Below are 25,508 nucleotides of genomic sequence, written 5' to 3' on the forward strand. Positions count from 1 at the left end.
TAAATACATGCCTGTTCATGGATGATGTCGGAAAGCTCTTTCACCATGTCTCTGAAGTTTGATTTTAGTCCTTCATGGTACTCTACTTGGTCTTCCTTAATGAGCTGCTCATTGAGTTCCAGAGCAAGTCCACAGGCCTGTATAAACTTCCTGGGGATGAAAGAAATAGCCACTGGGCATTATTGTTTCTCATTCAGATTTGCAGATTGGAGCCAAAAAAACAAACGGATATGTATGACTTTGTTTACAGATTCACCCCATGGGCAACATCTAATCCAAAAAGCAACACACAGGTTCTCTCTTGGGTGGCACTGAGCAAAAAGGATGTTTGTATTCTATTCCTGGCTGTTACTGTTACTCTTTCTCCTGCTGATAATAGCTCATCTTAATTAATTAGCCTCTTACTCCACCTTTTCATGTTCCCTTTATGTATCTATCTTCTTACTATATGTTCCATTCTGTGCATCTGATGAAGTGGGCTGTAGCCCATGAAAGCTTATGCTCAGATAAATTTGTTACTCTCTAAGGTGCCACAAGTCCTCCTGATCTTTTTTCTCAGATTAAGTTCTCTCTTTCACATGACCACTTCTCCCCTGTCTGAGGCTGTGGTGAAATAACAGTGTCTGACTTTCAAAGGCTGTTATGAAAGGGATAGAGCTGCCGGGACCATAAGACTGCACCGCAGGGTTCGGGGTACAAGATGTCTTCCCTCTTTCTTTCGTGGCAAGCATAAGTTTCCGGTATAGTTGAAGGGGCTGCTCTCTCACTACTTCCCTGGGGTGTCCAGTGCCCCAAAGGGGACAGGAAAGAAGTGTCAACAGCTTACTCCCCCTGTGCACTGGCCAGCTGTGTGGGGTGGGAGGCAGCTGCACCCAACAAAGGAGGCAGCAGCAACAGGCGAGCAGGCTGGGTGTGCCTCATTGCTTCAAGAGGAATTCTAGATACCAAAGGCAGACTAGTAGGAAGGAGGAGAGAGGGAAGGATGAAAGTGGGGAAAAATCTACAATGGCCCCAAATGGATGGAGGACGGGAAGTTAGCTCTTTAGTTATCTCTTGGGAGGCACAGCGTTGGCCACAATTCTAAGACCACAGAGAGAATGCCAGGATAGATTGGTAGGTAGGTAGATTGATAGACAGATGCAAAAACAAATTCTTGTTTGAAATCAAATATCTTTGCAAAAGTAGCAATGGAGGCAAGAGTAATGGAACCACATGGACAGTAAATGGATTTATTTAAATATTTTAAAGTTCTTTCCAGTTTAACAGTCCCCCGAGAAAAGTCTCTCTTGAAAGATCAGGAAATGAAGCATAATAAAAAAAATTAACAAACACAAACACCAAGTCTTTGGTTTTTAGCGAGACATTTCCCACTTTTAAAAAACAGTTTTGTCTAGGTGTTGAGACTGGGCACCTGATAGCTCATGAACGCTCTAGCTTTAAAAACAGAGTCAGCTTTAGTGTGCAGCAACTGCTGGTGTATTTATTTATTAATTATTATCATCATTATTATTATTTTATGTTATTTATTGTAGCACCAAGAGCCCTAGTCATGAACCAGCATTCCATTGTGCTAGGCACTGTACAAATCCAGAAAGAAGAGAGAGTCCCTGCCCCAAAGAGCTTATCATCTAAGACAAGAGATACATGGATGGATACAGACAGACTGATTATGGGGGAGTATAAAAACAATGAGTCAGTAGGGGTCAGCATGATGGGCAATGGTCTCAGGTTTAGAAGGAGCCAAGATGTTCTGACTATGATTAGGTAAGTTCATCATGGATGGATATAAACTGTTAAGGAAGGACAGGCAGGCCAGAAAAGGTGGGGGAGTTGCATTGTATGTAAGAGAGCAGTATGACTGCTCACAGCTCCAGTATGAAACTGCAGAAAAACCTGAGAGTCTCTGGATTAAGTTTAGAAGTGTGAGCAACGAGGGTGATGTCGTGGTGGAAGTCTGCTATAGACCACCGGACCAGGGAGATGAGGTGGACGAGGCTTTCTTCCGGCAACTCTTGGAAGTTACTAGATTGCAGGCCCTGGTTCTCAAGGGAGACGTCAATCACCCTGATATATGCTGGGAGAGCAATACAGCGGCGCACAGACAGACAATCCAGGAAGTTTTTGGAAAGTGTAGGGGACAATTTCCTAGTGCAAGTGCTGGAGGAACCATCTAGGGGCAGAACTCTTCTTGACCTGCTGCTCACAAACTGGGAAGAAATAGTAGGGGAAGCAAAAGTGGATGGGAAACTGGGAGGCAGTGACCATGGGATGGTCGAGTTCAGGATCCTGACACAAGGAAGAAAGGAGAGCAGCAGAATACGGACCCTGGACTTCAGAAAAGCAGACTTTGACAATCTCAGGGAACTGATGGTTAGGATCCCCTGGTAGAATAACATGAGGGGGAAAGGAGTCCAGGAGTGCTGGCTGTATTTTAAAGAATCCTTATTGAGGTTACAGGGACAAACCATCCCGATGTGTCGAAAGAATAGTAAATATGGCAGGCGACCAGCTTGGCTTCACAGTGAAATCCTTGCTGATCTTAAACACAAAAAAGAAGCTTACAAGAAGTGGAAGATTGGACAAATGACCATGGAAGAGTATAAGAATATTGCTTGGGCGTGCAGGAGTGAAATCAGAAAGGCCAAATCACACCTGGAGTTGCAGCTAGCAAGAAATGTTAAGAGTAACAAGAAGGGTTTCTTCAGATATGTTGGCAACAAGAAGAAAGTCAAGGGAAGTGTGGGCCCCTTACTGAACGAGGGAGGCAACCTAGTGACAGAGGATGTGGAAAAAGCTAATGTACTCAATGCTTTTTTTGCCTCTGTCTTCACGAACAAGGTCAGCTCCCAGACTGCTGCACTGGGTAGTACAGCATGGGGAGGAGGTGACCAGCCCTCTGTGGAGAAAGAAGTGGTTCGGGACTATTTAGAAAAGCTGGACGAGCACAAGTCCAATGGGGCTGGATGCGCTGCATCCGAGAGTGCTAAAGGAGTTGGCGGATGTGATTGCAGAGCCATTGGCCATTACCTTTGAAAACTCATGGCGATCGGGGGACTGAAAAAGGCAAATGTAGTGCCCATCTTTAAAAAAGGGAAGAAGGAGGATCCTGGGAACTACAGGCCAGTCAGCCTCACCTTAGTCCCTGGAAAAATCATGGAGCAGGTCCTCAAGGAATCAATTCTGAAGCACTCAGAGGAGAGGAAAGTGATCAGGAACAGTCAGCATGGATTCACCAAGGGCAAGTCATGCCTGACTAATCTAATTGCCTTCTATGACGAGATAACTGGCTCTGTGGATGAGGGGAAAGCAGTGGACGTGTTGTTCCTTGACTTTAGCAAAGCTTTTGACACGGTCTCCCACAGTGTTCTTGCCAGCAAGTTAAAGAAGTATGGGCTGGATGAATGGACTATAAGGTGAATTGAAAGCGGGCTAGATTGTCGGGCTCAACGGGTAGTAATCAATGGCTCCATGTCTAGTTGGCAGCCGGTATCAAGTGGAGTGCCCCAAGGGTCGGTCCTGGGGCCGGTTTTGTTCAAGATCTTAAATAATGATCTGGAGGATGGTGTGGATTGCACCCTCAGCAAGTTTGCAGATGACACTAAACTGGGAGGAGAGGTAGATACACTGGAGGGTAGGGATAGGATACAGAGGTCCCTAGACAAATTAGAGGATGGGGCCAAAAGAAATCTAATGAGGTTCAACAAGGACAAGTGCAGAGTCCTGCACTTAGGATGGAAGAATCTCATGCACCGCTACAGACTAGGGACCGAATGGCTCAGCAGCAGTTCTGCAGAAAAGGACCTAGGGGTTACAGTGGACAAGAAGCTGGATATGAGTCAACAGTGTGCCGTTGTTGCCAAGAAGGCTAAAGGCATTTTGGGCTGTATAAGTAGGGGCATTGCCTGCACGTCAAGGGACATGATTGTTCCCCTCTATTCGACATTGGTGAGGCCTCATCTGGAGTACTGTGTCCAGTTTGGGCCCCACACTACAAGAAGGATGTTGAAAAGTTGGAAAGCATCCAGCGGAGGGCAACAAAAATGATTAGGGGACTGGAACACATGACTTATGAGGAGAGGCTGAGGGAACTGGGATTGTTTAGTCTGTGGAAGAGAAGAATGAGGGGGGATTTGATAGTTGCTTTCAACTACGTGAAAGGGGGTTCCAAAGAAGATGGATCTAGACGGTTTTCAGTGGTAGCAGATGACACAACGAGGAGTAATGGTCTCAAAAGTTGCAGTGCGGGAGGTTTAGGTTGGATATTAGGAAAAATTTTCTCACTAGGAGGGTGGTGAAACACTGGAATGCGTTACCTAGGGAGGTGGTGGAATCTCCTTCCTTAGAAGTTTTTAAAGGTCAGGCTTGACAAAGCCCTGGCTGGGATGATTTAGTTGGGGATTGGTCCTGCTTTGAGCAGGGGGTTGGACTAGATGACCTCCTGAGGTGCCTTCCAACCCTGATATTCTATGATTCTATGATCATGGTCAGGACACTTTTGGGCCAGGAAAGTGGAAACCAGTCTCCTTCCAAAATCAGAAGGACAGTAGCAAATCTTTGCATTAGTATTACAAATCTTAACCCTGATCATTAAAAATATAAGAAAAACCACATATTCCATTGCTGCCAGCAGGCTAATTCAATTACTGAGTAACCTACCTGAACATTTCTTTTAACTCATTCACCTTCTTAGTGGGATATTTGCCGGACTGATTGTCATTCAGGAAAGCTCTAGCATAGGCCAGCGGACCAGCATTAACCTAAAACGCAAAATGTGAGAACTCATTTATGCTGCAGCTTTTAGGTTAACTTCAGAGGATAATCAGTTTGTTTTATGAGAAGTATTACTTCATGCCACTAGGTGTGGATTTCTATATGGTCATGGGATAGCAATGCTACAGTACTGCTTATGTACCAGAACAGAAGGCACCTGTAGTTCAAAATGTTAGGTTTTACTTTTTGGGATGGAAAAAATGTATTTACTGATCTCCTGAGACATTTACAATAAGACATGATGATGATGATATTGTCTTGATAAGTATATCTTAATACAGAATTAACAATATTAAGCAACATATTGAATATTGACTACGTATTATGATGTTATTAACATTTCCCTTTAAAAAAAAATGTTTAAAGACATTGTATTAGATATATTTCCTGATTTGAATCTCTTTAACAGGCCAGCTTCCAATATAAATCTTTCAGTCCTGTTCAAATTCTATTGCTAATATTTGTTTTATTTCTTTCAGGATATTTTTCCTATTTTTTATTTATTACCACCAGTCCCATATCACATGCATGAAAGAGGGCCTGGCTGTCTTGCATTTCATACAGATATCTGGGGCAATATTATGTATTTTATTATATAGACATGGAGAAACACACACTCTGTAAACTAAAAATGACTGAATTTGCACTACGTTAATATTAAAATCTATTCATTGTCTGCATCATCTCATCCCATTATTTTGCTGTTATTTCATATTTACAGTCTGTGATTACACATTCTAGACATAATCTTGATTGCTGCTTACTTTATTAAAAATCACTTTCAGAGAAGAAAAGCACCAACAAAGCTATCTGTATTAGAAAATTTTACACACAGGTTTGAAGTTTCAGCAATCTAGATATACTAAAAAGAATGCATGATATGAGTTTATCAGCTACAACAGTTTGCTTTAAGGGTTGTGCTAGACTTTACTTTTCTATTTATGATCTTTACATACAAAAAGAAAAATGAAGAAATTTACATCCCTTCATTTCCTTTTTGGGGAGTGACCTATTGAGACACATGGACCATGTCTCAGATTGGGGACAGGTCAGGATTCATGATGCTGTTTCTGTCTGTCATTTCCAGGTCAGTCTTTCAGAGCTGTTAAATATAACCAACACCTGTCACAAACAAATAATGGGCCTGATTCTGCAAACACAACTGGTATAGTGTTTACTCCTATGAGTAGTTCCATTGACTTATAGTGGTAAGCACTACATTTAGTGCTCCAGTGAGCTAGTTAATGATTTCTGGAAAGTAAATAAGCTGTTCTGCCAACAGAGTAAGGACTTCAAGATGTTGTGCTAATGACGGGCCTTACCTGAACGGAAACACAACCCTGCAACTTGAGCTGCAGCTGGATCATGTCAACCTCATTGGAAGAGCAGAGTTTTTGCAGCTCTGCTGTCTTGTCTTTTATCTCATCAGTAGCAACATCAATGGGCTTGAGATTAACCTGTTGTTCATTATTTACTGGAATTCTCTTCTTCACATATGGAAACGAGTTTGAAGCTATTAAACATATCAAACAGAATGTACAGTCTGAAAGTCTTCTCAGTCGACCCTTTCCCAAAGGCCCACGGAACAGATATAGCCAGGGCCCTGCCCTGAGGATCTCACAGAGCAAAGGTGAAATCCTGGCTGTGCTGAAGTCAGTAGCAGTTTTGCCACTGAGTTTCAAGAGGAGTCAGGATTTCAGCCATAGTGTTTAGGCATGACACGATCACAAACAAGAGGGGGAGGAAGGGGTGAGGCTGAATAAATCAGATCTAAAACAATATGGAGACTCAGTCCGTGTCCAATTAAAATTAAAAATTCTGCACAGAATATTAAAAATGTAAATGCATTTTAAAATTCTGCAAATTTTGTCAATAAATAAATGTGGAGGGCCCAGCATGGCATTGGGGAGCACAGACCACTAGCTGCACAGAGGTGGGACAGGGACTCCAGGACAGGGATAATCGGCTGTGAGGCTGCATCTGATCCTGACGCAGCGCCAGGGCTCGGCCTGACCCAGAAACACCCCAGGGCCCCACCCCTCTGTGCCAGGTGCACCAGGTGTGGGAAGGCAGGCTCAGCCTGGGAGGATCCAAGTGTGGGGGGATCCAGGTGTGGGGTGAGAGGGTTCTGTGTGGGGCAGTCTGGGTGTGGGCGGCTCAGTGGGGGGGTACGGGTGCCAGGAGGATCTGGACACGCGGGTGATCAGTGGTGGTGGGAGGAACTGGATGCAGGGCAATGGGACTCTGCAGGGAAGTCCCCGGTGCAGCTGGTTGGGGCTCAGTGGAGTGGGGGTCCATGTGTGGGTGGCTTGTTGGGGTGATCCAGGTGCACAGGAGATGGGGCTCATTGAAGTGGGGATTTGAGTGCAGGGGGCGGTCTGGGTGCACGAATGGGAAGGCTGGATGCAGGGGGTGGGGCTCGGTGGGGGTGGGATCTGAGTGCAGGGGTGGGGGATCGGATGCAGGGGGTAGGGATTCGGCAGGGTTCCAGATGTATGGGGGTTGGGCTCAGCAGGGAGGGCCTTGTGCAGAGGGCTGGGGCTCAACAGGGTGGGGGTTATGGGGCAGGGGGGTTGTAGGTGTGGGGAGTGAGACTTGGTGGGGGTACTGGGTATATGGAGTGTCCAGATGCAAGAGGGTTTGGAGGACAGGGGAGCAATTCCCCATACAGTGACCCCACCCTCCTCCCCCGTAGCTGAGGAGTGATGGGGCAGGAAGTGTGGGGGTGGAGCCAGGGGAGGTTTCTGGGGGTGGGTCTGACCTGGCCACTTTGTGCTGGGGAAGTGCGCTCCTTCCCCATCCCCAGCCCAGCCTGGACTAGCAGCTGAGCCCTGCACAGAATAGGAGACACTGGCCAGGGTGTCCCCAGCCCCAAACAGGGCTGAGGAGGGCGGATGTGCGGGGGTGGGGCTCGGCAGGGTGGGAGTTCAGTTACAGGGGGCTCCTCCACCCTCTGCCCCCACAGTGATTTACGTCTCCGCCGGTTGCTCTGGGAGCCTGAAAGGATGTGCCCACGCTGCTGGGGAGGGGCATGTGACCATTCTTGCCGCTTCCCTTTGCTTTCCCGTCAGAAAGTCATTTTTTTGCGGGGAAGCAAAGAAATCTGTGGGGGACATGAATTCTGTGCCCACACAGTGGTGCAGAATTCCCACAGGAATAATTTGAGATCCAGGGGTTAATACTGTACTGTAATTAGCTGACACTTTAAACATTCTGTATGTGGCAATAAAATGTAACAAATCAAAATGAACAATTCTGCACAATTCTAAGTTCTAGGGGGTATTCCTGCCATTTTTTGGAGGTTAATCAGCTGTGATTTATGTGTTAAAACAATATTTGCTGATTCCTATTCCCTAATATTTAGAAGGTCATACTCACTAGTTAGAATGGTCCGTCTTTTGCACTGCTCTTCCACAGAGCCATGTTTTTTCCCAGATAAGGTATAAGGAGATTCAAACACAAATCTGCAAATGTTGTGATTTCTTTCAAACTCAGTCTTTCTTTCAGAGAGGTCTTTGTCTTCAAAGTAGGGCTTCACATAAGTCACTTGAATATGAGCATATTTGGGATCAAGATCTTTGACACTGACCTATGACAGAAGAGAGTTATTTACTAGAAGAGGAAACTGGCACAAACTACATTAATGACCAGTTTAGATATTCACGGATTTATCCATCCTGGGTGAATTCACCCCATGCAGAGGACCAGTACAAATCCTGGGGGGGAGGGATAGCTCAGTGGTTTGAGCATTGGCCTGCTAAACCAGGGTTGTGAGTTCAATCCTTGAGAGGGCCATTTAGGGATCTGGTGCAAAAATTGGGGATTGATCCTGCTTTGAGCAGGAGGTTGGACTAGATGACCTCCTGAGGTCCCTTCCAACCATGATATTCTATGATTCTATGAATCCTATACATCACTTTAGTTCCACTTACATGCTATTTCAAGGGCTTAAGCGGCACACAGGCCTTGGACTGACCCTGCTGCCTTGGGTGAATTTCACCCACAAGAATTCCTTTGGAGCTCTGCCAGACAGCGTCAGGTTGCTTATGCGATGAACTCCCAGCACCTTCACAGAGTAACGGCCCTCCCCTGCTCACATAACACTATAAAGACACAGTCACACCCTGTGACGGTGACAGACATTTCAAAGCTATTGCAAGTAGTTCCTGTGTTCAGAACATGGTCACATTTACGCTCAGTAAAAAAATCACAATTTACTGCTAGAGCGATGTGCAATTGCAGCAGAATGGGCAGGTCAAGGACCTGCTGCATGGGAGGAACTCCCGTGAATGGAACATGTACGAGGGAAATCCCAAGGCATCGTCCTAGTAAAGGGGAGGAGTTTGCAAAAGGGACAAGGGGCATCTCATGCCTGTCTGGCAAGTCCTGAGAACCCACAGCCAATCCTGTCCCCGACCATATGGGCATCAGTCCCTCTATGCTGCTCCCTGCTCTCTGCCTCTGACTACATGACTCAGTCTGGAGAGGCTGCAGAGCGTGAGTTAATACTTCATTCACTGTCACCTGGAAGCCCTCCAGATCCATCTCCTTCTGGTCTGAGACCTGCCTCCTCCAAACCCCACAGGGCCCCGACTGTGTGATGTTTGCATGGAGGGGGTTTTATAGGAGTCAGGAGGACAACGTAGCTTTGGTCTCCTTCCCTTCTGACAGTCCAAAGGATTGGGATGTTAGAATGGAGTCTCCATTCCTTTGATCCTCTCTGCTCTACAGCCTAGAGCTCACTCTTCCAAGCATTTTGTTAGCAGGGCTGTCTAGACTCAATGACACCACATGCCGTTTAACTCCACCTTATTTGAATCTTGGATAATTTTTACATTCTCTGCTCCGAATTTTTCTCCATAAAGTTTAAGAAGCCTCAGGTTGATCTCTGACAGGCCCGTCAGCTTGGGTTCCTTGTAGATGTACTCCTTGCCATCCTCTTCTTCAAAGAAAGTCTAGCATTAATCAGAAAGACATAGATGGTGAATGGAGAGATTTCATTACATTAAACATTTTATTTTAAAAAGCTCATTTTAAAATGTTTTTTTAAAAACTTATCAGATAAGATACGTTTATATGTTAAAACGATCTCTGTGTAGTAATATCTAAAAAGTTGGTGAAACTTTCAAAGTGAAAATCTGGAACTTGTACCAGGAATAAGGCTGAATATCATTTAGTCACATTACTGTAAATATAGTGATCCCAGCATATAGAAAACTAACGCCAGCTGTTGCTCCTTGTACATTTTATTAAAAGGGATTCTATTCTTGGTTTTATAGAAGTCCAAAGTGAGAGACATCAGACTATGTGCACTGCAGAGACAGCCACTACCGGAGTATGTCGAACCCATAACAACAGTGGGCCATATTGTGCCACCAGTTTTTAAGCAGACCTTCCCCCTGAACACACCATTGCTAATATTCTGAAAAGTCACAATGATCTTCTGCAGAGGGAAATATCCATGATCACTATTGGTTCTGTATTGCTTGAGTAATCCAAAGTGTTTTTTAAACTTTATTTTTTAACTCATTACAGTAATATTTATACAGGGTAGGATTTTCAAAAGCTTCTAAGTCACTTAAAAGGAGAAATCTCATTAAAAATCAATGGGACTTGTATCCTTAATCAGTCAGCTGCCTTTGAGAATCCCACCCAGTGTCATAAAGCTTTGTAATAACACATTAACAAGGCACAGAAGCCCTGTACTGAAGAGTTTACTATATAAAAGAGCACAAGGGAGCAAAATACAGAACCATCTTAAAGAAGCTAGTGGTCAGTGCAACAAGAATGCTTCCTGAATGAAATGGCTGAGCAAAGACAGGGTGCTTGGGGCAGGTTAGTTGGCAGGCTGATCTATGTACTTACTTGTCCATAAAAGGCCACTCGGAAAAAGGTTCCTAGAAGTCTTTTTCTTGTGTGCATCACCTCCAATATTTTAGTGTAAGCGCCATGAAGTGTTCTGTACAACTGAGTAAGTTTCTGGAAAGCAGAAAAAGGCAGGTGTGTTTCAACATTATTGAAGTAGAATTATGTGAGCAGGAAGTCAGAGCTGATTCTGCAAAGTGCTGAGCACTCTTGCCCTGATTCAGCCTAGCACAGAAGCTCCTTTGAAAATGCCAGACTTAAGCACATGCTTAACATTAAGCACAAGAGTAGTCCCATTTATTTCAATAGGGTTAGTCACATTAAACTTTAGCACGCGCCTAAATGCTCTGCTGGGTTAAGAGATCAGCACGTTGCAGGACTGAGTCTTTGAAAGCAGAGCTGCTTGAAATATTTCACACTCAAAGTTTTTCCAGTGAAAACCGACCTTTTCTGAAAACTCAACTTTTTGTGAAAAACTGCCGACATATTTGAAACTTTCTGGTTTTCCTAAAAGTTTTGGTGACATTTTTATTTTTATATTTTAAAGCAGAATGTTTATTGAAATAATATGCAAAATCTTCGTCCAACATTTTTGTTTACCAAAGACCAGGATTCCAGTAAACACAAATGCTGGAGAACTATTCTGAACAAGATTTCAGTAAAAATTCTGACATGAAAATGGCGACAAAGTATTGTGGAATCTTCCAGAAAAAGCAAAAAATGGATCCATTTCAAACCCTGCAAAACAGAGCTTTGAAATCCCCAAGAAACATTTTTCGACCCACCCTACTTCAGTGCATTCTTTCACTCCCCCACCTTTCCTAAAGCCACAGGAAAATGAAAGATGTCCCTGAATGTTCCCTTTGACTCTCACATAGGGCCAAATTCAGCCCTCAGCCATGTAGGCATTGCTTTCAGTGAGGCCAATGGGATCATCCAGGGACAGCGTATGGCCCATGGGGTACAGAAAATCACTTGGCATCACTGAAAGCCTGTCCTCAAGAATGCCTTCTCTGCAGATTTGATTGTGCATTGCACCTATTCTGAGGGAAAGTAACACATACAACTGCATGCTGGAGCATAGCTTGCATTTCTTCTGTCTGGTTTACAGCCAGAGATGACATGGATTTTGGAATGTGCCTGCCTGGTACTTTGGCTGTGAACCACTAAGATATGCAAGCACTACGCATTAAGCAAGTCAATACATGCTGAAGGCACAGTTTTAATGTCTGGTTTATCATCTGCTTTTAGTGACTCAATTCCATGGTCTGCAGCAGGAAGTCTGCAGCAGATAATTGTATAGGGCACAACTAATATCTCCTGGCTGGTGTCCTGCTGTAGTGGGCTTGGAGACGTTGGGCTGTATTGCCTCTTGGAAGAAAGATCCAGGAGCACGGGAGAAACAAGTATTCATCTGGGAACAGGAGGAAATGTTTGCCTTGGGGCAGCTGAAGCTCTGGGTACCCATTAGTGTCAGTTACCCCCAGGTCAAAGGAAGGGACTCATTCAGTTTTAAAAAATCTGCAAAGCTTTGAAGCCTTCCCAAGTCTAAGGGCACCCAGAAACAGGGGTTTCTATGGGCGTGGGTGGTATGGATGTACCTATAATCTTTGCTGAATTGGGTCCCTATTTAAGAGATCTCTGACTGCGGCATCTCATGGGAACTATTAGCCTCCTGAGTCTTGCTTTAACTTATTTTGTTTAATATTAATCAATAATACAGAGTATACAAAAGAAATGATACAACCCATCACATCTGCTCATCACTCACAAACTAAGAATTTGTTTACTAGCAGCCTGGGGAATTCTCATTAACACAAAGCCAGCTCCAAATAGCTACCTCAAACTCACGGCGCTTTTCATAAATTGGAATGATCAGTCTGGAAACCTCTGAAATCGTTTCGTAACGTTCTGCCTTCCACAGGCCATCTATGCATTGTTCCAGCAGCTCCACTAGGACTTCCTGTATGAAGCACAAGATGGAGGCTGTTCATAGCTAAGTAATCTTAGGGAGAGGTACCGTGAAAGACATCAGAACAGTTCAGCAGCCCAAGGGTGGGTGACTCATTCTTAAAGAATTATTCTTATTCAATCTAAGGTTCTGCGCTTTGGAATCCCACCTCGCTGTAGTGAACATCCATCATCCCAGCATCTTCTTTCATTGCTCCCTCTTCATCAATATTGGGCGTAATTTTCCTGAAGGCTGAGCATCCATTAGGGAACAATTCTATGGAAGGCAAAAAGAAAAGTAAGTTAGAATTCAAATATTATCAAACAGTCTAATGTGGCGTACGGAATACTGTGCTATGGTTACCCATGCTATATCTTTGTCATGCAGATTCCCATTGTACTTGGTCCATTTGTGCACGAAAAGCTAAACTTACTTTCATGTTATCGGTTATACAGTGGCTTATGTTTTAGCATAGTTAATACATACCATCATGCCTTAGCATGGGAAGCGATGTGGGCTAGCAAATAGGACACTTATACGCATGTCAGAAGATCTGGGTTCTATTCCCAGTGCTGCCACTGACAGACTGGATGACCTTGGGCAAGTCCCTTCCCCTCTCTCAATGTCACTTTCCCCCCCAACCTTTGTCTGTCTTGTCCCTTTGGACTGTTAGATGGTTTGGGCCTGGACTGCCTGGGCAACTACAGCACCTGGCACAACTGAGCTCAGATCTCAGCTGGGGTCTCTAGGTGCTACTGCAATAAAAATAATAATGTCCAAAAACATTTCAGCGAAAGAGTCGATTGTGAAGTAAAAAGGGACAACAAAGGTCTCCAGGCTGCTCTGCCTTTGTACCTCAAAGGGAGGAATAGAACCAAAATAGATGAATTAGCACGTTAGAGAGTGTGGCCTCCAGCTGACCCCTCTGCAGCTGCAAGGAATTTGGGGGAGTATTAACTAATCACTGAGGCATGGACACACATTGCCCCTTGAGTCAGCCATACTGTTCAACAAACTGTCAGCCTGCACATCCTCTGAGACCGTGGCTTAATCCAACAGCCTGGATCTGTCTGATGGCAGGGCCAGCTGGCCTGCTCGCCTGCTCCTTCTGATGGACACCACCCATGACTTGGCCAGCCTGTTCCATCTGGTAAGGGGGCCCCACTTCTCAGAATAACGCCCTCCTCCACCAATAGCCTTGGCTTCCTCTACCAGAAAGCAATGAACGCGTGTCTCACCTAACAACTACTGCACAGAGTCATCTGTGAACCACTAAGGGGGGCTGCAATGTACTGGAGAAGAGAGAAGGAGCAGGCTGTGTTTGTGTTCTGAACGTGCACGCTGAGTGATGGGCAGTGCTGTGTGCTGCAGTGCAGGGTAATGGATGCGCAGGATTGCCTGTTTCTAGTGGCATGGATTCTGAAATTGAGAGTACTTCCTTGGGCATGGCAAAAGTGTCACTTTCCTGCACATGTGATGGATGAGCAATGCAGTTCAGTAGCAATACTAACTCATGCATCCTTTGGGACTGTTCCTCTTTTCCTGCTGGCTTCAGTCTCCCTTTCTTTCCACTCACATGAATGGAGAGTATCCAGATTTGTAACAACCCTTCCATCTGCAATCATGTATGTTTTGTATACGTAACCAGAAATGTTTTTGATGAACACAAAATATATACTTCTATGGGACTTTGGCCCCCAGTATGCCAATAAGGTGCCATCAATCACCTTTGCGAACTACAGCTGAAAACTAGCGTTTCCTGGTCTCTGTTCCCTTCTTCCTAGTTTTTGCAGATCAACTGCAGTCAGAGATATTCCAACTTCAGTTTCAATGGCGCCCTTTAGATTAAAAGATCAGAGGGAGCCGACAGGTGGAGTGCAGTACATTAACGGTCAGAGCAGGGAGGTATTCGAAAGAAAAATGTGTTTTTACATGCAAAATTGTGATATTTTAAAACCAACCAGTCTGCCCACCACTTCCTGTTCTGCACTAAGCCACAATGTCCTCTCTCACCACTGGCTCTTTATCTAGTTGTACAGGGCGTAGACCAATTCCGCTTTCACTGCACTTAGCCTGTACTCCCGCTGTGAAGGGACACACGGCTTTGAACTCCATGCAGTGACACTTGTGGCATGATCAGAATAGTGGGGAGCCAGTTTTTACACTGATTAGGACATTTCAGTCCCGTGTTTGAATAGTTAGACTGGCATTTACATGTGTAAATTCCTATGCTGTAGTTTTCCCTTTAGTTCAGGGGTTCTCAAACTGTGGGTCAGGACCCCTCAGGAGGTCGCGAGGTTATTTCATGGGGGGGAGGAGGGCATAAGCTGTCAGCCTCTACCCCAAACCCCGCTTTGCCTCCAGCATTTATAATGGTGTTAAGTATATAAAGTGTTTTTAATTTATAAGGGGGGTTGCACTCAGAGGCTTGCTGCGTGACAGGGGTCGCCAGTACAATAGTTTGAGGACCACAGCTTTCGTTCACTATTTTAGAAGAACCCAGTATAAACTGACAACAGTCGTTTACCAAATTAAGTGAATTTGATCTTGAAAACGTTTTGATGACCTGTAAACTCAAAGATGGACACAAAAAAAGGCTGCAGCGTTCCCCACCCCAACAGTAAACTCTTACTTTTTCTGTGAAGAAACTCTGCAACAAGGGCTGCTACATGGACATAACACATGGCAGCCTGCAAAATACAACAAAACAGGAGTAGTTACCACGTCAATTGGAATCTCTGCCTCTCCACACCACCTGTTTTCAATGGAATTTGACAGATTACCTCTGAAAAATCTCCATTTTTGCCATGGATCTTTGCCATGCTGTCCAGCCACGTTTTCCTGAGCTCTGGGGTACTAGCATAGGACTTGGCTAAGCTGTACTGTAAATCGATCAACATTTCAGGGTCCTTCTCGTGTTCTTTCATTTGAGCGGTAGCCATAAGCACAGTACGGATTCTCTTGGTCAAATCTTTGACTTCTGAGGGGAAAGCAGTTGCCTGGCACAAAACAAATCTAATTAGAAAAACACAGAAATAAAGATGTTCGAGGTTTTGCTATAGAAAGACAGATGTCAACCCTTCAGCTTACTCAACGTGCAATGGATTTAATTGCTACGTACACTGCATGTAGCAATTTTCACATGCAAGGTACAGGAGAGGATGCCGACTGGACTTTTGATATATTAATCCTATACTGTGTCATTTTGCTATGCAATCAATGCATTTGACCTTGGGTCTGCAAATCCTCTTGTTCAGGGTCAAATTTTGCAACTCTGCTTGAGTTGCTCATGTAAACAGTAGCCAAATGGACTTCAGTGGGACTACTTATGCTTACGTACCCTACTGGACTGGCATGTGGGTGAGCAAGTGCTACACAATGTGAGTACAGGCTACAGAATTGGGCCTTCACTAGTTCCTGAAGTATTTTTCACTCGAGTCAACACCTGCCTCACTTGTTCGCTCTCTAGTGTGGTTTATCATTTTTCTGTATATTGTACTAAAAGTGTGCCCGGTACTAAAAAAATGCTAAGTAAAAACTAGAAATAAACAGACATACTCCCTTCCCTGAAAAGTGCATTACTTAAAGGTCCACATGTGTAAAATACAGTTAGCAAACAAAGCGTGGCTCAGTGAACTTCAAATGCACATAAACATTCCTGTGCAGAACAGAACTAAGGATCTTTGCCCATTACCTACCAATGCCAATGACAAGTTTCATTCTATCATAGGCCATAACTCTACTTAGGTTCTCCTCCTCCCGCATCTTTAAATAATAGGAAAACTGTGGTCTTCTAAAACATTTCCTAGGTTTTTCCTTTCCTAAACTGGCAGTTACATATTGTAAAATGTGACCAGATTGCAAGCATTGTATATTGATATTTACTGAAGCAGACAGAATTTATTCACACTACTTTAGCACTAAGGAAGCAATTGCTTTCCAAAAACGGTAGACTGCAAAGCAAAAATAATATGGCGATCATTTCACCTCTTTTACAGAGAGTGACTGTCTCAATTTTTTATTTTTAATGGTTAGCTTTATTACATGAGAAACACCTGGTCCTCTCTTCCCTCCCTTTGTTGGAAATTCTCGGGAAGATCTTCAGATGACCAGAAAGTAATGCTAAATACAAAGGTGTAACCTCAACTGCAGTTCTCCCTCTCACCCAGCTGCAATAAACCAACAATTAGACTGACACAGCTGTCATAGTCATTGAGAGAGAGCCTCAAATCGCTGCAGCCAAAATGTTTGTTTCCTCTCACTCAACACACATAGTTTGGCAGATGGTTTCAGGAGTAAATAGTATAAATACATAACATTCACTCTTTAACTACAATCTCTGTGTATATTTCCCAGACCACATACTTGGTGGTGGTAGTGCAAACTTATTATTTGTTTTAATTCATCAAATTTACCTTCATAGGCCTGTCACTGTTTGCAAAGTTATTAATAATGAATAGTGACTCCTGGAACCTCGATCCTCCATTTAGTGCCACATCTGCTATTAACTGGCTCACTGCAATTATTATCTGTTGGAAAAGGGACAGGTTCTCATCCATGTGCTTTGTTGTCACAATTGTATAAAAAGATGTTTGTGAGTCAAAAATCTTTCAAACAGAATGAATACAATTAATCGTAACTAGGGCTCAGTGTCTGCGACCGCCGTGACTTCTGCAGCAGACAGTGTGGCTGACCCCAGGGCTGCCCAAGCAGCTGGCCCTGGAGCCAGATGCACCAGCCGCTGCTGGAGAGGCCCGGGACCAGCTGCACCGGCTGCTGCTCTGGGCAGCTGGCCCCGGGGACCGCCTGAGCAGCGGCCAATGTGGGTGGCCTAGGAGACCACCTGAACAGTGGTCCTGGGGGGAGCAGCCGCAGCTTGGTGGCTCCTGGCAGCAGTCCTGGGGTGGCTGGAGCAGCGGCTGACCCCCCGTAGCTTCCCCCCTGGCGGTGGCCTGAGTGGCAGCAGGTCCCCCAGGCCCTCCAAGGCTGCCTTCCCACAGCTGGTGCCATGGGCCACCAGGGCTCCACCCCCAACCCTCCAAGATTCAGTCAGGGTTATTTGTGGAATAAGTCATGGGCAGCTCACGGACTGTGTTTCTTTGTTTCTTGCCCGTGACCTGTTCATTACTTTTATTTAAAATACTCATGATTAAATCATAACCTTCATCATAACCGGTCTCATTTCCTTGTTTACTCTTCAAAATCTGATGATCATTACACCACAGGACATAGTTCTGCTCTCAGTGTGCCACATTTTTAGAACGAGGATTAGGACTAGAACAGACAACAAATCCTGGGGCCGTAGCTATTAGATGCTATGTTATATTTATCTCTTTTGTGATTTATAACAGCTTGTAGCCCATCTGCTATTCTGGCTGCTTTTATCATGACTGAAAACAACAATACAACAAAAGCCAGAAACAACCCCCCAGAAAAAATCCTCCCCCAATCCAACAGGCAGGACTTTTCCCACCTGACCATGGACAATCACCCCCGTTCTCTTCACTCATCTCTTGGCAAAGAGGCGAGCCTTGTAAGCATACTCTGAAAATCAATAATCTCTGACTCTAACAGCAAACGTATTTCATCCATAAGGACCCTGGGCCAAATCCTGAAATCACGACTTAGACCAAACTCCCAGGGAAATCACTGGAATCAATGGGATTTCTGACCAGATAAGGACTGCAAGATTTAGCCTGCTTAAAGAAAGTCAAACTCCTTCTCAGACTCCCTGAAGAACAGGACAGGCTGAGGTTGATAAATCCCCATAATACCCAGGAGTTCTGGGTTCTACTCCTGGCCCTGCCTGTTGAGTGACCATGGGCAAGTCACTGCCCTGCTTGGTGCCTCACTTTCCCCAGCTGTAAAATGGGGAGGCACGACACTGACCTCCTTTGTAAAGTGCTTTGAGATCTGCTGATGACAAGCGCTGGATGACAGCTAGGTCTTAAGTGTAAATATTTTAATCTGTCATGCTGAAGCTCAGAGTCATGCTGGACACATTCTCTGTCTTTGCAGGATTGACCTGGAGATTAAGCATTGAGGTGCACCTCTGTGCAGCAGTTCACCTTTCACTGACCTGCAGGTGTGTTCTCAGAAAGGTTTTCCTTTTAGTGAACTCAAAGTTGTTCCTCATCAGAAGATACAGGAGTGCCGATGCTTCATTCCTGGTGGAGGCTAGCTTCGAGGTGCAGCACTTCAGGACCTCATAGCACAAGGCTGCACACATGGTCACCCTTCCTTTGAAAAATGCTGAGGGAAACTTAACAAGAAGTGTGCCAATGTTAAAAAAAACACCCCTGTGAAACACACCCAGTACACACACACATACACATGTGCACACGCAGGCCCATGCTTTGTCTTCACGTCTGAATGCAAATGGGCCTAGATTGGTGTTTGGCTTCTATAAATACTCGTGGGAATGAATTTCAGGGGCTTATTTTTAATTGCTGAATGTTTATAGAATGCCCTGACTTTGTGTGGAACTCTGAAGACACACAAATGAGACACATCCTGTCCTAGAGAGCTTGAAATCTCCATCAGATCCCCCCAAACGGAGCTAGCAGGCAAAGGAAGCAGTAGGCAAGGGAAGGATGAGGGTTAAAACAAACACAGACTGTTCTCCTGAGGAAGAAGTACATCTCCTCAGATATTTTCTACACTGAGAATGAGGTGGAGCAGCAGGAGAGGAATAGCAGCAGCTAGGACATTTGTAATCCAAGCAAATCTCTAAATAAGAGTGAATTGTGGCTGAAGCCTTCTCTGCTGGCTGCCAGGAGTTGCAATCTGCTTCTTCCCAGAACTCACTGGGCCTGATGGTGGGACCAGGGTCGCAGCAGGGAAATGACCTGGAAGAAGGACAGGGGGAAGGGGGATGCATGCTACCTTCCTGCCCGCCACAAGGAAACCGCAGCAGGGCAGCTTCAGAGACGAGGCGAGCTCGGGGGTGGCACAAGGATCTTCCTCGTGCAAATGGTGAGGGCTAGATAGTCACTGAGGAGTGGGCAGGATTTGTCTGTGGGCCTGGAACACGCACAAATGCTCAGCGTATGCCTACCCTGCAATCAAAAACCAGCCTCACAGCCACAGCTGGCCTGGGTCAGCTGACTTGGGCTCGGGCTGCAGGACTAAAACGTGCAGAGTAGATGATCAGGCCTGGAGACCCCATGAGAGGGGAGGCTCCCAGAGCCTGGGCTCCAGCCTGAGCCCGAATGTCTACTCTGCAATTCTTAGCCCCACAGTCCGGGCTCCGAGACTCCGTGTGGGGCGGTTTCCACTGCAGTGTAGCCGTATTCTCAGGGGGCGTCGTTCCCCCAGACATCACGGAGACGTTAAACGCTGCCGTACTAGGCGACAAAGCGTCAGGGGGTTTGCCCAGCGAGGGTGCATCTGCGGAGCAGCCGGGCGGTGCAGCTCACGGGCTAGCCACCTGAGTCTACTCCCCAAGGATCAGGTGGGGCTGTACTCGGGCGGGTCGCCTGAGCCTCCACCCATGCCACTACGGCCACACGGCTACCTTTAATGTCGAGCTAGTGCGTGTCCATCTGGGTAGCGCCCGCCCGGCTCTTCTGTAGATGTACCCTGCGCTGCCGTCGGCCTGAGCCTTTTCAGCAGCTGATTCACCACCTCAGGCCGAGTGCCCCGGCTCACGCCAATTCAGGGGAATGCCACGGACTCGTCTCTTCCCTTGCTCTTCCTGGCAGGGGAAGAGGGGACACCCTGGGGTGTGCGGGTGGATCTGAGCAGAGTAGTTTGCTGAAGGGATGGGGACTTGTGAGCTCTGTTAAAGGCGGTATTCGGTGGCCAGAATACTGGGCAGACATTTTGAAAACGTCCATGAGGAAATGAACTGGGGGGATGTCGCTGTGGCGCTCTAGGCTTTCTGCCGCCACATGATTTCTGAGCAACTTGCTCAGCTTACAAGAGGAGGTTTGATTTATTTTGTAGTTTGATCAAGTAAATGGTAATATCAGCACCACCAGGGACTGCGACTGCCTCGTAGCATTATTTGTCAAAGAAAAGTCAACAGCTGAAAGATCAAATATTTTCTACTCTACGACAGACTGAACCATTGGTAGGGGAGCTCTGATCTCCTATGCATGGGGCAGATCTCTTCCGTTGAGTTGGTAACACAAATAATAATTATAGTAGCTTATAGTCAGCGAGACAGCAAATAAGCCTTATATTCATCGTCTTTGGCCAAAATCAACATTTTAAGGAAAAAAAATTGGGAAGAAGAGAAAAAACACACCAGTGTAACAGCAAAGAACTAAAAGTGTGTACACAAGAAACCAACGGTTAAAGATTAACTGCTGCTTAGGTAGCATTGCCCTCTTCCACTACCAAAGGCAGAAGATCAACCACAGTTCAAGCATTTCTACTAGGCAGTTCCCCTACGATCAAGTTAAGTCAACAGTGGGATGAGAGGATTAGTGGGTGATGTATTTATATTAGGAATTGATTCTGGCCCACAGGCATGGTGTTATTCCACACACAACCCTGAGACCTGCAGGAATGTGTAGTCTTTGGCTGACACAGAAAGTTTAGGTTTCAGAGTAGCAGCCATGTTAGTCTGTATCCGCAAAAAGAAAAGGAGGACTTGTGGCACCTTAGAGACTAACGAATTTATTTGAACATAAGCTTTCGTGAGCTACAGCTCACTTCATCAGATTTAGAGTTTAGAGTCTTTTCCATGTCTATAATACTCGCCAGTCACTCCTCCAGCATGTCAGATGTGGGAAGGCAGCTCTCTGTCATACAAAGAGAACCCATTCCCCCCAGAAATGGGGTAACTTGGCTGTTCCCATCTATGGGGCAGATCCTCAGTGGGTGTAAATTGTCCTAGATCCACTGACTTCAGAGGCGCTGCTGCCCCAATGAGTTCGGAGTGCCTGTCGGCAGAGGGGCATCTAGATCCTCATGTCTGGAAGTGCTGAAGAAGTGCCACGGGGCCCCCAGCTCAGCATGCTTTGGGTCCAGTGGGGTTCTGCCTTGCAGCACACAGCTCATGGCATCCCTGATGCCCCACAGAGGGACGTCTGAGCAACATCCATGGAGAAAGTGTCTCCATGCTGGGCCTGAATAGACGAGTAGCCCAAGGTGGCCTTAAAGTGGCCAGAGAATTTCCCCTGTGCTGTGGGAAAAGCCTCCTGTGCCAGCTGCCCTCACCTGGCATAAGGAGAGGGAGGAAGAGTGCCAGGCCAAGGGGTGAGAAAGATGGAGCCTGGGCATGGTGGAGTGGGTCTCTGCTTCTCCTGACTCTCCACAGGCAGGAAGTTCTCAGGGACCTTTGCCAGTGACAAAAGTTAAAGTTGCTCCCCTGCAGCTTTAAGTTACAGCAAGGGAGTAGGGATCTGCAATCAGCTCCCCTCATCCTCCCTCGCAGCTCCACTTGGACATAGTAGAGAATCAAGCCTGTTGTGGATCAAGTGAATTAGCCCCTTAAAAGCCATGTTTCCTTCACTACCCTTCATTTTGGGACCACTCCCGAATAGGAGATGTGTGTTTTATGTCAGCATTCTCCCCAGCAACCTAGGGACTGGCAGCAACCAAGAGTATAAACAATTAAGAATAATTGATTTTTATTGAGTTTCCACTAAGGAAAGAAACAGAGCTGCTTCTTCCTCTTTTTTTAAACAACTAAGCACAGCGTGAGCTCAGTTTTCGCACACCAATTCTGTTCTCTGTCTCTTCCCTGTCACGTTGCCCAGTTGAGTTTAGTATAGCGGGGAAGACTTTTGAGACAAGCGGTAAAATGTATCTAGTATGGGTGAAATTAAGAAGATTTTTTTCCTAACTACTACCTTTACAAACTCACCATGACAGGAGGCTCTTTCCTGCTTCATTACCATTATCTCTGCACTAGAGGAAGTGTGAAAGTAGGAGGGAACATACACATCCAACTTGCAGCAGAGCTACAACCAATGGAATGGACACCGTAGCGGGAAAAAAGTTACTGGTGATGGTGCGCAAACCAAAAACAACATGGGGGGACTTTCAGATCCCATAACAAGTTTGCAAACATAAAAGCCAACCTTGTACCCGTCTTTGAGAGACAATTGCCCTGGCCACTTTATAGTCACTCTGCAGTTAGAAATGACCTTTAAAGTCTAACAGAGGTAGAAGAAGGATGCTTGAACCCATGTGAGTACAGCTAGCAGAGAAAACACTTCCTTGCAGATACTATCTACTGGGCCTGTATCTCATTTTACAGAAGCAACATATCTCAGGGGAAATGAGAAAACTTCAGTAAAATAATTTTGCAAGTCTCTGAAAATATATCAGCCAAATTCAGAGCTGCTGTAGATGGTCAAGACTCCACTGAAGTCAACGAGTTGCTCTCATGGACACAAGCAAGGAACTTGGCCCACCGTAGTTTTCACTTTGCTTTGGAACCCATGGGCATAAGGCCTTAGCTCTGGGGAAAGTCTCCAGGAGCTCAGGGTTTTGGAATCTCGTCAGGAGATCCAGTAGGGCAGGTGTGGATTTGCCTGTTCATTTGAACTGCATAACAGTTGGCTGGGAAGGGAGGAAGTTGCTGTGTTCAAACACAACCTTGGGCTGCTTTTGTGCAAAACAGAACTATTGGAATGTTGAAAAAGCTGCCGGAGAAAGTGAGCGTGATGCTACCTCCCATAGATGCAGCAGGTCCTGAGTGCTAGACCCACCCCTGCGGATAACTCATTTTAACGCTGCCTGTTGGCACAAATGCTTCAAGGAAGAGCAACGTTTTGGTGGGACTGATACAGATCTCTTACAGGACCCAGGGAACACCGCAGAGGTCAATGGAGTTACTTCTGACCCACACTTGTGCACATTCAGTCAGAGTCAGGACAGCCTCTTTAGCTCCTGGTGATGTCCCTGTTATTTTACCCAGCCCTGATGAGTGTCCGTACATTGCTGACCGCTGTTTAAAGTTAGATGACTTCATCTGGCCTTGCTGTTCCATTAGTTAAGAATCTCTATTTTAAAGGTTCCCCCGAGCAGTGCAGGCCGGCAGTGAAGGTTGCGGTAGGGCCATCCCCTCCTGCCCCCCGACCTGTATGAATTCTAACCGGAACCTTTAAAGCTGCCCCACCTACCCAGAGACATCTCGTAAGCGTCAGTAGGGGCGGGAGGCACCATGTAAAGGTTCGAGGGCACAGGACTGCCTCACGCGTCACCTCTGCACCTACCTTGCTAATGAAAGCTCTCAGGGAAGCGAAGACGTGCTTCAGAGCTGCTTCTGACTGCCCGTTTTTGAGGAAGGCGAGATGAATATCAAAAACCTTTTTCATAAGTGGATTATGGCCGTCGTTGTTTAAGAGCTGATTCTGGAAAGCAAGGAGAGAATTCATTCTGCAGAAAAACCCAGCGTGTGTGCCTCAAAAAAACAGTTCCCTACCTTTCATAATGGTTGTTCTTCAAGATGTGTTGCTCATGTCCATTCCTTTCTAGGTGTGTGCACGCCCACGTGTGCAGCCGTCAGAGATTTTTGCCTTAGCGGTGTCCATAGGGTTGGCTGTTGAGCCCTCTGGAGGGCCATGCTCATCCGTTGGTATATTAGGCGCCACCAACCCTACACCCTCTCAGTTCCTTCTTGCTGGCAACTCCGACTGAGGGGCAGGAGGGCAGGTAATGGTATGGACATGAGCAACACATCTCGAAGAACAACAGTTACAGAAGTTAGGTAACTGTTTTTTCTTCTTCGAGTGCTTGCTCATGTCGATTCCATTATAGGTGACTCACAAGCAGTATCTACAGAGGTGATAGAAGTTCCTTAGAAGTTTTTAAGGTCAGGCTTGACAAAGCCTTGGCTGGGATGATTTAATTGGGGAATGGTCCTGCTTTGAGCAGGGGGTAGGACTAGATGACCTCCTGAGGTCCCTTCCAACCCTGATATTCTACGATTCTATGAGGTGGGCTCAGAGTTCACGGTCTTGCAGCACTGCTCTGCCAAAGACAGCATCCTCTCGAGCTTGCTAGGTAAGCATGTAATGAGATGTAAAGGTGTGGATGGAGGACGAGGTAGCGGCCCTGCAGATATCCTGAATCAGCACCTGGGCCAGGTACCATTCTTCCTGTCTGCCACCATAAAGAACAATTGTGTCGACTTGTGAAATGGCTTAGTTCTGTCAATGTAGAAGGAAAGTGCCCTCCTGATGTCCAGGGCGTGCAACTTGTGCTCCTCTTCCAATTTATGAGGCTTTGGAAAGAAGACAGGTAAGCATACATCCTGGCCTGTATGAAACTGTGAAACTACCTTGGGCAGAAATGCTGGATGTGGCCGCAGCTGGACCTTGTCCTTGTAGAACACCATGTAGGGTGGCTCTGAAGTAGTGCCCTGATCTCAGAGATCCTGTGGGCAGATGTTATCGCAACCAGGGACAAAACCTTCCAGGAGAGAAGAAGAGAGCATGGAGCCTGAGGTTTGAAGGGGGGACCCATGAGCCTTGACAGCACAAGGTTGAGTCCCAGGGGAGGGATGGGATCCCTGACGTACAGGTAGAGACTCTCCAGACCTTTCAAAAACCATCATGTCATGCGCGAAGACTGACCTGCCCTGGAGCAGAGGGTGGAAGGCCAAAAGAGCGGCCAAGTGGACTTTGATTGAAGACAGGGACAACCCCTGGAGCTTGAGGTGCAGAAGATAATCTAGGATTGCCTGCATTGAGGCCTGCTCGGCCCGGATACCCTGGTCCAAGGTCCAGCATGTGAACCTTTTCCACTTGGCCAGGTAGGTCACTCTGGTGGAGGGTTTTCTGCTACCCAACAAGATCAGTCGGACACAGGCCGCTGAAGTAGAAGAACCGGTAACCCCTGCTAGGCAAGGGAAAGGCGCTCCGACTAGCCACCACGGGCGGTAAGAAGGAACTGAGAGGGCGTAGAGCCAGCGGCACCTAATATACCAACGCACGAGCACGGCACTCCAGGGGGCGCCACA

General features: G+C 46.1%; 1 protein-coding gene across 5 annotated transcripts in view; it reads right to left on the bottom strand.

The window, feature by feature from the left end:
• Positions 1–25,508, bottom strand: part of DOCK11 (dedicator of cytokinesis 11) — a 130,622-nt gene that overhangs the window by 9,678 nt on the left and 95,436 nt on the right. For all 5 annotated transcript variants that reach the window (XM_084639107.1, XM_084639106.1, XM_084639105.1 and 2 more), the window contains exons 40-52: positions 23,761–23,898; positions 18,666–18,848; positions 17,002–17,115; positions 15,370–15,585; positions 15,219–15,276; positions 12,756–12,862; positions 12,476–12,598; positions 10,636–10,749; positions 9,579–9,725; positions 8,149–8,359; positions 6,093–6,283; positions 4,657–4,757; positions 12–150 (exon numbers count right to left, since the gene is read on the bottom strand). In XM_084639107.1, coding sequence (XP_084495233.1) covers positions 12–150; positions 4,657–4,757; positions 6,093–6,283; positions 8,149–8,359; positions 9,579–9,725; positions 10,636–10,749; positions 12,476–12,598; positions 12,756–12,862; positions 15,219–15,276; positions 15,370–15,585; positions 17,002–17,115; positions 18,666–18,848; positions 23,761–23,898 — 1,842 coding nt within the window. The remainder of the gene's footprint in view (positions 1–11; positions 151–4,656; positions 4,758–6,092; positions 6,284–8,148; positions 8,360–9,578; positions 9,726–10,635; positions 10,750–12,475; positions 12,599–12,755; positions 12,863–15,218; positions 15,277–15,369; positions 15,586–17,001; positions 17,116–18,665; positions 18,849–23,760; positions 23,899–25,508) is intronic.

The sequence above is a fragment of the Lepidochelys olivacea genome (assembly GCF_965140295.1).
Source record: "Lepidochelys olivacea isolate rLepOli2 genome assembly, chromosome: 9".
Taxonomy (NCBI): Eukaryota; Metazoa; Chordata; order Testudines; family Cheloniidae; genus Lepidochelys; species Lepidochelys olivacea.